The sequence below is a fragment of the Theropithecus gelada genome, chromosome 18 (assembly GCF_003255815.1).
Source record: "Theropithecus gelada isolate Dixy chromosome 18, Tgel_1.0, whole genome shotgun sequence".
In the NCBI taxonomy this organism is placed as follows: domain Eukaryota; kingdom Metazoa; phylum Chordata; class Mammalia; order Primates; family Cercopithecidae; genus Theropithecus; species Theropithecus gelada.
The window spans coordinates 25,780,119-25,796,242 of record NC_037686.1 but is presented as its reverse complement, the minus strand read 5'-3'; the positions used below and the strand labels follow the sequence as shown (position 1 = coordinate 25,796,242).

The 16,124-nt window shown below is 38.2% G+C and overlaps 1 protein-coding gene across 1 annotated transcript in view; it reads right to left on the bottom strand.

The window, feature by feature from the left end:
- Window positions 1-6,390: 6,390 nt before the first annotated feature.
- Window positions 6,391-16,124, bottom strand: part of ASXL3 (ASXL transcriptional regulator 3) — a 174,499-nt gene continuing 164,765 nt past the window's right edge. The window contains exon 12 of the mRNA XM_025365211.1: window positions 6,391-14,697. Coding sequence (XP_025220996.1) covers window positions 10,984-14,697 — 3,714 coding nt within the window. The 3' untranslated portion in view covers window positions 6,391-10,983. The remainder of the gene's footprint in view (window positions 14,698-16,124) is intronic.

The window sequence follows — 16,124 nt, the reverse complement described above, 5'->3', positions numbered from 1 at the left end:
AGTCTTTACAAAAAAAAAAAAAAAAAAAAAAAGAAGGAAATTACTTTTAGGTCTTGACGAAAGGGTGTTCCAAGCGAAGAGTTCCCAAATCTTAGTAACCTGGAAAGGTGGTTTTATTTTTTTTCAGCATCACTTCATTAATCTGAATGTAAAACTATAGAAAAAATAATGTCTAATTTAGCTAGAAAATAACACTCATTTGCTTGCTAAGGTCTAGCAACAAAAGAATGTTAATGCACATTACTACCTATTACTACAACAGTGAACATAAAATGAAATGAACAGATGCTGATTTACCTTCTCTGGTGAATCATGCATGGCACGAAACTGCAATCCTGAAGCAAGCTAGACCATCTGTGCTGTTTTCTCCAGATGAGCCAAATTTGATGACAAACCATTCTCCATATATGGGAGTTTTTCTTTCTTTCTCCCCATTTTATATTAGAAAGTATAGTTTCTCCAATAGAAGATGCAGAAAACTATTTTGCATCTTCTACTATATTGCTAAATATTTTGACTCTGAGCCTGGATAAAGCAGTCTGGAAATTAAATATAACTTCAAAAGAGACATCTTTTCAGAACTTGCATTCCTCAATTATTCTCTCCATCCATACGCAAGCTGTTCTGGGAAATAGGATGACCCAGAAAGGTATGTTTGAATAGCATTTCTGATAAATTTCTTCCGCCTTATGATAATGTTTTATGGTACAAATTTTCTTGAAAAATCAAGTCACCAGAAAAACGCTGTATTCCGTGTAATTCAGGGCCTAGCATAGAGATGGTGATAAAAAAATTTTGCTTATTGAATGTTGGATGAATTTTGGCACCGAAAGTGCCTTCATCTTTAGAATCCCTTGACAACTATTAAAGGTCAAGGAGTGAGGTCTTTTTATATTCAGTGAGATGACATGTTTTACTTAAGTAGAAAAGGAAGTTAAAATCTCTTTTTGAAAATAGGAAAATGCAATTTCTCACTAAATGTAAAGTTATAAATTTCTTCAAATATTCTTCAAATTTCTTTCACATTATCTTCAAATAAATACTTATTAAGATACTTAAAACATTAGGTTGCCAGATGGCTTTAAGATAAATATTTGCAAGCAAGAGGTGATAAAAGATGGGTTTGGCCTGTGGGCAAGATGATGAGTCAGACACGAAGCAGGAATGTGAATCACCCAACGTCACGCTCTCACAGCTGAGGCAGGATGACAACGCAGCATGGACCACTTGGTGCTACAGACTAGGCTTCTCTGTGGAGTGACAGTCATCGCTTGTGTCCTCAGTCACCAGCGTGGAATTAAGAGAGTGGTAGGATTCACTTAACCAGGCAAGCGTGTCTTGGAAAAATACTGACACAGGTGAAGCTAATCTCTGGCACTATATATATCTTGGTGTTATCAGCTGGATGACTCTTGTATGCTTTCATTTTCTCCAATGATGAAAATATTTTCCTTCTGTGATCACCAGCAGAGTGGGGAGCTTTTATTTCTCAAAAGTACTGGATGACACATTTATAACTTCCTTGACTTCAATCCAAACTTGCAGCTTGCATGTGTAACTCTTTGTCTTCTTATTTGAATCCTATTAATAGGAATAGTCAGAAGCAATTTCTTCTCCTTTAAAAAAATTAATTGCTCACTTTGCAATTTATATCAAGATACTCCATTTTTTTGCCATTGGTTTCTGTAGTAGTCTCTGTAACACTAGTTGACTTTTACATACAGGAATATGTCTTATATTTTTAAAAAAGTATTAAAGAGTCAATGACCACCAAGGACATCAGGCACCATAAATATTGTTTCAATATGTTAACTTCTAAAATGTCAATTATTAACATTACCAACATCTGAACAAATTCCTAGATTCATGAAAGAAGGCTTTAGGAACAGAGCTCTGAACTATGTAAAGGATCAAGTAGTAAATATAGAAAGCCATGCTTGCTCATGTCTGCCTGCCAGCATAATTTCACAAAGCCCCTGACTCTGTGACAAGATGCAGTTCTCTGGAAGAATGCTTTGAAGACAAAACTGGATAGAGCACACGGTTCCCACATCTCTTGAATGAGTCACTATATTCCTTAAAGGATAAATGACCCTAGGCCTTGCCTATTCCTACAATAAGATAATGCCTGCAGGGTCAGTGATTATGCCTCTACAGTCTATAACCAGATGTACTCTTGCACCCAGAATTTGATATGATTTTGCACGTACTGAACCTTCACTGCCTGTATAAAAGCGATGAGCCAAAACAGTTTTGGAATAGTCTTATGGCACCTCTCTGAAAGATCTCTCCAAGGCTATAGTCCTGAGTCTATAGTCCCCAGTAAGACTTCTGAAGAAAACTAACTTTAATTCTTTACAAGCTTGATTTTTTTTTTCTCTAGTGGACAGTCAAAAAACTTAAAAAGATCATTATCAGAAAAAAACAGTCTCTTTATTGATGAACCCTGTTCCAGGAAAGCAATTGGTATACTGATGGGGAAAAACTTGCTCTCCTGCCCCGTGGTACTGCCCTTAAACCATGGCAGATGAGGGGAATATGTGTCCTTCTAGAGGTCTCATTCTCAGCCACTGGCAACCCTACATAGTTTCACCCACTTGGTTGCTTCCTTCCTCATTGAACCTTGCACATATCTTGGTTATATTTTTGTCAGACTAAATTATTTTATTGTCTTTCCCACTAACCTATATATTTTTTCAAGGTCTGAGACCCTCTGATTTTTCTAGGAATCCTCAGGAGTTAGCAAAAACTGTGTAGCAGTCATTGCATCTTCTAGCAAATAAGAGGATGAGCTTTTGTTTCTGATAAATCTTTATACCCCAAATCTTAGCTGAGTGTCCTTAACTTTAAGCTCTCTAAGCCTCAGATTCCTTATTTATTATAGATACAAAAATGGTGCTTTCTTTATAGGTTTTTAAAAAATAAATGTGATAATACCTGTAAAATGCTTTGTGGCACTTGTTACACCGCATTTCACTAATATTATCAATTATTATTTTAAAATTAATACATTTAATAATGTTATCAACTATGACTTTTTAATCTTTATTTTTAATAGAAATTTTAAAATCATGCTATCTTAACTGTTATTTTAAATAATTTAATAAATTATTTTTAATGTTATCAATTATTTCTAAATGAATGCTATATTTTTTAAATAAGGCCTTTTTGGAGCAGCTCTGGAAAATCGCTGTAGTATACACTGAAAACTCTTAAAAGTTTATCGATATGAAGGGAATTTGTAAAATCTCCTCCATATTCAGATCATAATGTCTTCTTTAGGCTTATTTTTTAAGGTAATAATATTACTGAAAGTCACAATTATAAAACTGGAATTGTAAGGACTGGTAGCTTTGATTATTCCCAGTTGCTGCCAAGCAAATCTTTTTGGATAGAAAAGTTTCTACCAAAGACTCTTTCCAGTATCAGCATATGAAGAAGGAAAAGAAAGAAACTGGCTGCTACCAATCTCGCAGTCTTTCTGATGAACAAAAGGTGAGGGCATTCAGTATTTATCCAGGAGAGGTAACAGATTATTCATAAAGTCCTACTCTGAATATAGTTTGTAAAAGTTTTTAAATTTGTTGACGTTTTCTAAGCTACCAGCTAATTTTTCATAGCTTTTACTATTCTTCCTGGAGATATAAAGATTTTATCAAAAATATGCACCAAAAGAAACAAAGAAATCTACATTGAACTTACAGGTTAAAGGAAGAAGGGGTATAAAATGTGTTAGTGGCTTCCACTTAGAAACCATTATAGAATACTGTCCCTATTCCTACGCCAATCCTTTCAAATCCTCATTTTAAGACAAACTGATTTGCAAATGATGTTCATATTACACTAGGAAATGTTTCATTTATATATAAATGGATACACATAAATGTTGTCACTTCTATAGGAGGAGAGAGAAACCCAGGAAAAGCTCACATTTCCTACCGTTACTGAGGTCAGTCATACTTTGCTATATCTGGGACGATGCTATAACATCCCAGAATTGGTCACTGAAATGAATCAAGGACAATGGAACCATAGTTCTGCACTCCTCTGAGGTCCCTCTGTGTCCCTTCTTCATTGAAGAATGAAGATTCTGGACACACTGTTTTCCTGAAAGAAAATCATAATATGAAACTACAGATATAAGTTGAATCAACAGTGAAATATATTTTCAATTTAAAAACTTTTGACAAAATACTTTGTGATGACCCTATAGAAAATGAGATGGAACGTATATAACTTCAAGTGTCCGAGACCTTGTTTTAAAGGAGCTGGTGCCCCTACTCTCGGGCCCAGTTGTTATTTATGAGGAGTGTCCATTTGCACAGCATGGTGAGTTTAGTAAATGAGGACCTGTACACTTCAAAACTACTGAGTACATTTCAAATATTCTCACCACAAAAAAACAAGTATTTGAGATGATGACTATGTTCACTAGCTTGATTTAACTACTCCATATTGTATTCATAAATTGTAACATCACTTTTTAACCCATAAATATGTACAACTATAATTTGTGAATTTACAATGAAGAAATAAAAATTTTAAAATGAGACTTTAAATGGTAATTTTAGCTTAAAGTACCTCTGAAACAGACTTTCCCATAAATACAATGAAGGTACTAAGTAAAAATCCTAACTGCTGATAAAAGCAGACTCAGGGGTTCCTTCATTCACAGAACTGCCATTCAGCCAGTCTTCGCTGATGTGTTTTTATAGGGCCATTGCTTTTGTGTAGCTGTGCTTAGATTGGTTGGTTGACCCTTCAAAGATTGTCAAATATTTTTAATACATGCTTTACTTAAATAGATAGCACAATGGGATATTTACTATAGTTGCAAAACTTAAAACTGGTTAAATAAAATGGTCAATACTTCAACCTTTGTTTTCTTAACTCAAGTGATTTTCCTCTAAGTAGTGAGAGTCTATGGTCATTACATTGGTAACTTGGGTAAAAGTTTCTATAGGGATGAGGACTGGGTTCATTACTCAATTTAGACTTCTAAATTAGTTGTGACATTTGATTATTTCAACTTATCATTTTTGCAGATCACTGTGAAGCACTGTGTGTGATCTTCGCTTGAAATACTCAGTCTAGGCGATCTATAGACTTCAAACAATTTTATGGGATGTGAAACACTTTCTAGGATTTCTGTTCAATTGTCTTCTGTAGAAAGAAGGCCAAAACTGTTGTATCAACTACATGCTAGCTGGGATCCTTCTAAATAACATAATTATGTTCTATTACAATGAAGTATTTATGTGGTAAATACCGGATAAATCACTTGTTCTTTGATAAGTGCTATGATGGATACAAATAAATACTTTAGATTCTAACATAAATTATTATTTAAATTAGGCTACATTATTGTATTAAAAATAATGGGACATTTATACAAAAATTGTGTAATTGTACTTTTATTAAAATAAAAACGCACAGAGCATTCGGATAAGTTTCACTAAATGTCAGCTTAGAGAATGCTGAGCTGTTCAGTTTTATCCTAATAGGTTTTGGACTAGATAATGCCTGTGGGGTAATGCAATGAGAAAAAATTTTAAAAACAAACTCTGCAATTCAAAATAAAGTTAAGAAAGCATTTTGTAAATATGTTAGTAGAAAAAATCGTGGAAAAAGCATCATCATTGTAGTGAAAATAATGTAATTAACCTAGAAATACCCATCCTCTACTGACGTGAATAAATTGGACTTTTAGTATTACTATTAAATTTGGTTTTTGGAGGAGGAAAAAGTATTTTTTTTTTCCCCTGCAAAAGTAAATATCCTCTTTCGCCATCTGGTGGCTAAACACAACATTTTCTGTGTAGATGAAAAAACAGCAGATTTAATAGCCAACTGTGTTTAATGCTTTGATTCATCTTACTGAAAAGATATGCATATTTCTTTAACCTAGGTAAATATAACTGAGCCAATTTTATTTTAATGGCTCACAGCATTTCATTCAAATAACTCTAGCTATAATATTTCATGTAGGAGTTTTAAAAATTAACCAAAGCAATTCTTTTAAGAGATCATTTTCTGAATTATTCATTTTGAAAGTTAAAAATACATGTGATAGTAACAATTTGTTTAACTGAATGCTTTTTGGTATAAAAAATGAAGACCTTAATGAAAACAGAAAGTTCAAATATAGTCTTAAATGATAAGCATTAACAGCTACCATTCATTTCTGAAGTTTCAGTTTTAGCTTTTCCTGTTTTAAACATAGTTATAACTATATGTTGACAAGTCACCATTACCAAAAAGCAGCATGAGTAATTTAACAGTATATGGTTTAAGTTGTCCCTATACTTTTTTAAAATAGAATTTTCAATTGTTAGTACATTTAACATATATAAATTACTTCATTTTATTAAAAAATTAAAATGACAATTATTTCATGTTTAATTCCTTTATTTTCTCCAGAATATCTTAATATTGAAACCCAAGTTGTTACTTTGAGAAAGGGAAAGACAGAGAAACATGAAGAGACAAACACTTCATTTCATTTAACTTATGGTATTGTGAGCAGTCACTTCTGTAGGCAACACTTGTTTTCTTTGTAGAAAAGAAATAAAAAACAAACAGCACCATTAAAGAATGCATGATCCCTGAATTCTAAACAAAACACTGTCTAAAAATTTTTTTAAATGCTTGTTGCACTCAGTCACATTTAGTCAGGTATCAAAGCAAGCGTAACAGTATTAAATTGTTGCAGTCTTACTGAATCAACTGCTCCCCCTTCTGAGGATTTTACACACCTTTTCTGAGTTTTTCCTGTGGGAATAATATATTCTTTGGTAGAGGACTGAAGGAGGATTTTACTTTTCTGTATGCTGATATAAAATGTCTATGTAGGTTCAGGGCCTTCGCCCCCAATCTGTGTTTGTCATGCATGTTATGTTTGGGTTGATTTCACATTTTGCTGTTACACTGTAGGAGTAATACCGCCTTTAAAAAAGGCATTAAATGGCTAATGTCAAACAGATGTAAACATTCAGAATACTGACCAAAAAAAAAGTACAAACGAACACACATTAAAAAAAAAAAAAACAACTACTGAAAATATGTACCATATCAGGTTTCCATGAAGTAGGGGACGGAGGGGAATACAGCAGTACAAGAAAATTATGGCAACCAAGTAAAGCACTTTCTTTGAAACATTCAAGAACAGTACAAATACAACAAAGTTTTTCTACAGTCTAAATTATTCTGCAACTATCAAATATAGTACAAAGCGAAATAGTATGTGCTATAAAAAAGCAGCTCCTTTAAATTATAGTAAAAATGCTTTTTGTTCGCTTTACAGTGACAAAGCATGAAGACTGAAGACGACAGGAATTTTATATTTAGTAACATTTTGGCTGCATAGGCCCCTGACAGTCTGATTCCGAGTTCCTGTTCTAGGACTCTTCACAATTGTTCTCTGGGAACGGAGGTGGACAGTGACTCTGGGCTCTGCGTGCTCAGAAGGGGTCATTCCCACTAGGCAGCTACCGCTGTGCTGGGCCTCACCACCATACAGACGATGCTACCCTAGGCTTGGCTTCAGCTTCTAAAACCTGGGACTTCATTATACCACGGAGGAACTGGGAAACCAGAGGCCACGGTAACTTCCACTTTTGAAATTGTGCGAGGGTTTGTAAATGAAATGGGGCTACAGCAATGTGTATTCTTACTCTCCACTGCATTATAAAGCACCATATGCACCAGCTTGTTTTTGTGTGTTTATTTTGAACCAAATAAGAATATCCAAGGTCCAGCAGTCAACTGAACCTTCTATATCCCAGAAACACACACCACCCCAAAGTCTTTATAGCAACCAGGCTCAACCTCATAGGTTTGTTTTCAAGTTTTGCTTTCTTCAAACTAGACCTTCGCAGGGAAATATATAACTATGGTGCTCAGTCCACCAAAATTTCTGCTATTCTCACTTTGGGGAAGAAAAAAATGTTTTCATTTTGAAAATGAATTTGCATCAGAATGCTCTTATTAACATGCCCATTAACTAACCTAAATGTCTTTATACACCTCAGGCATATGCATATCTTATAGGAGGAGGATTAGGGAATAGCAGTTTTCTTCCTTCCCCTGCTCCAAAAGTGCTACTTAGGGAAATACATCCTTTGTGAGTAAAAAAAAAAATTGTATGGTACATGTGCAAGTTCTATTCCTGATAAGAATAAAACTGTGTCCAGTAATCAGGATAATGCACGTGCTAACATTTGCACACGACACAATAACCATGTAGTAAATAACATACTCCATTTGCACATAGCAGACACATGTAGAAATCAGAAAACTAAGAACCTACTCAGTCAATTCAAATATACTGGCTTTTGTGTGTATATATATCTCAAATGGAAACCTATAAAATATCTGACCCACATTTTACATCTAAATTTCTCTTCTTCCTTTCCCTTATATTTTAGCTTAAAGATACTAATTTTTCAGTAATATAAACCATGTGAGAACACTAGGAATTTGAACTGGAGCAAAAAAAAAAAAAAAAGGCAAGGGCACAGAAAAATTATGCTAATCGGACCTGGATGATAGAATCCATGCACTATCAACAACTGATTCTCCAAGCCTGTTATGTGAAAAATCAAACATACAGAAGGACACTTTTCCTTATTCCCAATAAGCAACTTGCAGGCAGTATTCAATAATGAAGGAACTGATAATGAGCTCAGTACCTCATCAGCCTCAATTGTACCTCACATACCGAGTGCAAAGGTTCTGTAGACTGGAGTTTCTTCCAACACCATGTCAGTTACTGATGTGATGGGCTTCAATTTGCTGGTGTAGACAGTATCTGACACTGGTAAAGCAGTGATTGAATTTGGAAGGAGTTGGCATGCAAGTGTCTATATTATAGGGGTGCCCCGCTGTGAGACTAAGAGCATGATCTTTGAAATCAGGATGATATCAGAGCCAGGCAGACAAAAGACACCACTGACAAGGATGCCACCCCAACACAACCTGGCGTGCAGTGAAGAGAAAGCTAAGGATCTGCTGGAACTTATGCTGCATTCCTTGGGAAAGGCTGGTTAAGTGCATTGCTAACGTTCTCAGTCATTAGTTTTGCCAATTTTACTGTGAAAAACAGAAATGACAGTACTGAAGCACCAAAATCATGGCTACAGCAGCAGGCCTTTCTTTTCTTTCTAAGATAAAGTACCTCTCACTATCAGCAATTTGTTATTCGAAATGATGTCTCTATCACCTAAAGAAATTTGGCAACATCACAATAAATATGGAGAAAAAAACGTATCATATAGTTTGTTATTATAAAAAATCACAAGTGTTCTTGTTTTCAGGAATGTAATTTCTGCTCATTCCAGTCAACTTTTAAGACGTGTTTTACGGGAATGTCAAAAAGTTTACAGTGACTAGGATGATCCCATGTGAAAATATCGGTCATTCTTACCCTGGATACAGATGATTCCCCACCCCCCCACCTTTGTTTTTCAAATTCTACAGCCACAATCAATCAATGGGTTAATGGCACTCCACATTTTGTGCTCTGTAATCTGAAGTTAAATGGGCGTAGTTGGTTTTTGTTTTCTTTCATCTTTCCTCAATGTGCATGTGCTTCTGAACTTGCTTTTGAAAACAGAGCCTCCTGAACTACGGCTGTCCTCTGGTTTGAGGGTGGCCAAAGTATATGGAATGTAGCTCAAATACTCAACACGCAGATTTTACTGGATGCACACAGAAGATAACTGTTAAGATGCAGTATCCCTTTTTCAAAAGCAGTTCCCCTAAATATGAAGAATGTATTGAATATACCTGAGGGAAAAACAAAACATGCCATACCTAGAACAGTTTTTTTTTTTTTTTTTTTGAAATAAGGGTTGAATTATATAGGTTGTAAATAATGAGAAAAATAATTCTTCTGAAAAATGTTGATGCTTTAGCCTTGGGTAGTCCCACTTATCATCAATGACACTTTTAAAAGGAGATGGCCAACCTCTGCAAGGTCTGAAGCCAGAATGCACGGGTGTCATCAATAAAGGGCTACAATGATTTCCACCCCCCCATTTTAATATCTAGTAATTGATTACCATGAATAGGATATTTACATTATCAACACATTTATGTGTTCATATACAGCATTTTATTTCCTTGCTTTGAATTTTAGGGCCTTTTTTTTTTTTTTTTTCAAATCTACTCTTAAAAGCCATACATGAAGCTCTAAAATCCTCTGGGCTTATGGCTATTGGCTGACCAATTGATTTCATATGATCAGGTGTCAAAGGGCTAGAACCAGATTGCTGGGCATGAGTCCCAGGCTGCAATTTCAGATGTAGGACACATTTCATTACAATATGTGTACAAAATCCAAGGAAGATCCAGATATTCTGCCATAGTCTTTGAGAAAGAGTAAAACAGGAGGAAAGGTAATACTCAGGATAGTGGATTTCATCAATGGCATATCTCCTTTCATATATCTTCTGTGATAGGAGTAAATACAAGGAATCACACATTTAAATCAGACTCCCCTTTCTAAATAGGATTTAATCACTGTGGTAAAGCTAGGTCCAGAAAAGTCAACTGTAAAATTCCTTGCTGTAATGGCTCATCTATAGAAAAATGCATAACCACTTTAAATCATTCCTCTCATTCTCTTTATATATCTGCATTTCTGGTTATTAAGTAATTAAAAATTTCCTTTTCCTATCTACACTGGGGTTAAAAGAAAAACAAAAATGGGGCATTGACTTGTATACACATGGACAGAAAGAAACTTTCCAAAGCTAGGAATGGCAGCTGAACATGTAAAAGACATGCCAGTGAGCCATTCAGTTGGGAATGCATCCTCCCCTTTATGAGAAATGCAAGAAAATAATGCCATAGAGAAAAGGTACCTGCTTCAAAGCAAAATAAATTAGCATGATAGAAACCACTGCATTATTCGATGTGTTGCTGCTGATGCTATTTGGCTTTTCCGTGTGGAAAAGGGATACTGCATCTTTCACTCAGCTCTTATCGTACAACCAGGCATGCTACACAGAGTTTTGAAGGACCTATGCAGTCGTCGTGGCAGAAGGCCCCACAGCCTTTGCACACAATCATGGCTTTCAGCCGGCAAGAGCATTTCAGTTCCAATTCATCTGCATTGCTGCTGTCGGCAAAGTTCTGAACGGGCATCTGAGCGTTCTGACCAGGCAAGCCCGTGGCAGGATTGGAGCCACTTCCCAAAATCCCAATGGACTTTTCAATTGCAGATGCTGCCCTTTTGAAACTCGTGCTACCAAAGTGTATTGTTGGATAATTTCCACAGAGCTGCTGTTGTTGCTGCACCTGCATTTTCTGAGCAGCTAATTGGGTAAAAGGCTTTTGTGGCTCAGAAAGCAAATAGGAAGAGAAATCTGCATTTTTTAGTGCGAATGCTTTTAACTGTTCTTTCATTTCATTCTGGTCATAGGAAACTTGTTTCATGCCCAGTTCACAGCTGCTGCTTAAACCTTCCTCAAAAGAAAGAGGTTCCGATTTTATATTGCTACATATGCCCGTGGACTGTGGCCAACTAAGTCTCTTAGTGGTTTCCATGGTAACTGGAGGTTGTTTTGGATCGGATGGGACTTCTGCATTAGGGAGAGGTGGAGGTAGTGGAGGTGGTGGGGGGGGGGGGGGGGGCAAAGCCAAGGGGGGAGGGGGGGGGGGGGGGGGAGGCGGTGGCGGCGGCGGATGTACTAGTGCTTTGTTTGGCATTGCATGTGCAGTGCCTCCCACCTCATCACCTTCTTTCATGGGCATATTGGGAGATAACATGTTGGCTAACCTTAGCTGGTGAGGTGCTGAGGAAAGACTAACCTCCCCCAATCCCTTCTGTTCAAGATGCCTGTTGAAGGCAAATGCATTACACCCCACTGGGGTCTTGGAAGAGGCCTGTAATAGAGCTGCAGTAGGAATGGGGCCCCTGGCAGCCATAGGCATTTGGTAAAACTGCTGTCTGTGTGAGGTACCAGCGTCAGGGTGGAAGCCGCCATTCTTGTCAACATGAAATAGGTTCTGCTGGAAGCTACACGAGGGGAGCAGTCTCTTTTGCTGTTTGACCTCAGGGCTGTGAACAATTCTGTTCTGCATGGAGTGCTTGTTTAGCCATTCTTGCTTAAATGTCTGGCTGTGTCCCAGCTGACTCATGCCAGAATTGATGACACAAGGCACCCCTTTAACATCTGGCTCCACCAACAATTTTCCTGGTTCACATTTAACTTGAGTGTGTTCTCCTACAGTCCTAGCTACTCTCTTTTTGGGGTGGTTTTCTCGCTTTCTCATTTGGAGTGGTGCAAGAGTCCCTGCCAAGTAGCCCTTACCATCTGCATTTGGAGAGCTGGGCGGAATTTCAACGTTTCTCTCTGGCGCTGTTTTACCCACTGAGGTAGTTTGAAGAGGCAACGGAAGCCTGTTGATTTCAAGCTTGGCTCCCAATCTGGGTTGCGGCAACACTTTTTCCAAAGGCAGGTTGCCCTGTAGTAACTGCGTCACCAGCGGGTTGTTAGCTTCCACAGAGGACAGACGACAGCTTGAGCTCCCTGCACCAGGGACTCTTTTCAGGGTGTCGGTAGCCAAGGAAATAGCCTCTTCCATGGGGCTCGAGGTGGAAGCTTTCACGTTCTGTGTTTGCTGTACACTAGAGGCTACCTCTGCAGCTGGAGGAGGCAGCTCAGGGCTGGGGAAGTCTTCAGTGTCCATTCTAAAGCCCTTGTCTGCTTCATGAAGTTCAGATTTCACAGGAAGAGCGACATTTGTTATGAGATTCCTGGGATGAAGTTCGGACACGTTCAAGTAGCTGGCATGTTCAGTTTTGATAGCCTTTGGACAATTTTGCTCTAGATATTCTTTTTGTTTACTTGAACCCGAGTGAGTAACCAGAGGCTGTCCTGTGCTCCTCATCCCATCATCACTCCAGCAAATCCGGTTACTTGGGTTATACTGATTGCTACAGGTTGTGTCTGCCTCACTTTTGAACGTAGCTGGGCCACGCGCCTGCTCAGCAAAGTTATGACTGGGAGCAGTCGGCTCATTTAATTTATCTGGAACAAGGGGTAATTCTCGGAGACTTGAGCAGGTGGCCTGCAATATTTTACACTCTTGTTTTGCTGCCGAAGCAGCAATGAAAGTGGAACTGTGATCTACACCTTCACTGGCAATTGGCTCAGGCCTGCTAATCACAGAGACCTGAGGACACGCCATGGGCTGTACGGATGCCTCTGTCCTCACTGGCCTGCCCTGCAGGTCCAAGTTGGCTTCTGAACTTTCAACGGAGACAGTCAGAGACAAACTGGAGGTCAGCGTGGTGCTGTGGTCAACAATGACTTTACACGGAATTGATCGGTTTATGGCTGCTGGTGCAAAGCCCCCTTGTGGTTGCTGAGGTTTTCCAGAATTATCTGCCCTGTTTCGAGGCCCTGAATTTTTGTCCAGGCTTTCAGCACTTAACTTGGGAGGACTATCATAAGAGTTTATGGTCAGCATGTTTCCACTAAACATTGCAACGGTTGAGTGTGCAACCAGAGAGTCTGTGACCGCTACGGAATCACTGCAGCTGAGGGCTGCTCTCACAGTGGTACCCATGGATACAGTGGCCTGTTCTTCACTCCCAGGTATGGCTATCTTCTCAGGAGGAAATCTGTTGTTAATTCCCGTCGGGGGAATCAAGACAGAGCTAGCGGAGAGGTGGTTTGGCAAATTGTTTCCGATGGAGGGAGTTGGCACAGAGGTGTACTGAGTGGAGACTAAGTTACTAGCACTGCTGCTTGATATTAGTAACTGCTTATCATCCATGGAGCTTGATATGCTGGAGCCCTCTGTAGTGGCTGAAATGGGAGTGCTTTCAATACATTTTGGTATAATGGCTATGCATGGAGTGTCAGTTCCCTGGATGGTTTTTAACATGCTTATATTACAAGCAGAAATTGTAGTGTTTGCACTGTCAACAGACATTAGGACAGAGGATTTATCAACAGAACTCACAAAGGGATGTTCTTTAATTGCTCCCGATATAGCAGTGCTGCAAACAGATACAGGGACAGAATTTTTATTAAAAAGCATGGGCACACTGCTATTTTCAGAAGAGGTAGATGAAACAATTTTCTCAGATAAATGTGACACAGGTATGTTTTCATCAGAACTATGCACAGATAAGTCAGTGGCAGTTTCTGGAAGTTTACTTGGGTTAAGAGACTGCTGTAGTACAGTGGTGGTCTCCCGGAGGTGGGCAGACTTGTTGCTAGGAGATCTACAGTTTGGATTGACAATAATGACACCAGTCGAACCTTCCATTTTTGTTTCAGGGGTAGAAGAGACTTCTAAGTTTGGAGGCCCTTCCTTTGAGCTGAGCGGAGGCAACCGGGTCTCTTTAGAGGTCTGGAAGAGATGGGCTCGAGCTTGATGCTTTGCAAAGAGCTTAGCCTTTGTCTGTTCTTTGATGTGTGCCAGGGTTCTCGCCTTTCCACCCTCTCCTGGGCTTCCCATGGCTCCAGAGACAATGCTCGCTGCAGCAGCTACGGCAGCAGCTGCAGCAGCCTCTCGCTGGGCCCGAGCTTGTTGGGCCCGGGCCTTGATATCTGCGAGGGTCCTGGCTCCTGTGTTCCTCCCACCACTGACGGATGTGCTAGTGGATGCTCGAGACTCAGGTTTGGAGACTGGTTGGCTCTTGATTATAAAAGGTGGCCCAATTTTGGAAAGCTGAATCTAAAAGGAGAGAAAAAAAATATATAATGTGCTTCATATACGATCACAGAGGAGGCACGTAGAATGTGATAATGCAAGGGAAAAGATAATCTCAAAATGTGCCATGAACTACACCTAAATCCCTGGATGTGCCTTTAGGGTATAAAGCAACAAGAAATGTAGCATGAATATAAAAAATTAAGTTTTTAATCTGTTTTTAATCTACAAAAACATCCATTGTAACTTCATTCGGAATGGAAATGAAGCATCTTCTTAATGCGTCATATAAATGGATACAAAATTCATGCTTCTAGAATTACAGTAGGCTAAAAAGACTTCAAGATATTTAATTTTGAAATTATCTTTTTTAGTGGCATAAAAAACTGGAACTTCAACTCTATTTGTCTGTCTTAATTTGACCCAAAGAAAAAAGCCCTGACTGAGATACAATTAGAATTCTCATTTTGACTTTACACAAAGGAACTGTGATCCTAGGCTAATCACTGTGTACCTCAGTTTCTCCAATAACCTCTCTGAGCCAAGAACTCTATGATTTTTCCTTTTTTTAAAATTATATTTTATGGTCTAGGGTACATGTGCACAACGTGCAGGTTTGTTACATATGTATACATGTGCCATGTTGTATGATTTTTATGCACTCCCATGCTACACTGCATGCTGCTTTATACATGTATGATAAGAACACAAGAGAAGTTTGTAAACTCAGTTGTAAAATGAGACTAGTTATTTCTGGTCTATTTCCTTCAAAGAGCTGTTTCAAAGATGGAATGAGACTACATTTGTCAGAGTGTTCTGTTTTCCAAAGGGATTGTATTATCATTACATTTGCATAAAAGCAAGGGAAACTCTGATTTTCTGCCTCTAAAGAATTTATGCATTGGGCAGTTTCTTTTGATATTGGTAATCCACAATCTGCTGAATTTTGTAAATGTCCCAACCCATACTGTTTACCAATTCTTGGTAATTACGAGACTCACAGATTCATCACCAAATTCATGAGGCACAAGGTCTAACAGCTAGCATTCCATAGCAAGGCTGTGTTGCTCTAGTCACTAAAAGCATTCTTAGACATGGCTGTGTAGAGCTGGAAAGACTCTAGTTGACATCCCTCATTTCACAGTTCAGGAAACTGAGGCTGTGCAGGTAAAGCAGTTTGTCCTGCGGTCATATAACCAGTGAGTGACTAGAGCCTTTGGGCTTCCCATTCGGTGCTATTTCCATGTATTCTGTTTCCCTTTTTTCCAGATTATACATATCAATTTAGAATTATGCTTTGGAATTTTGATAGATGAAATTGTCATCCTGAGCTATCTTGTTTCTCATTTTCCTTTTTTTTTTTTAAATTATACTTTAAGTTCTAGGGTACATGTGCACAACGTGCAGGTGTGTTACATATGTATACTTGTGCCATGTTGGTGTGCTGCACC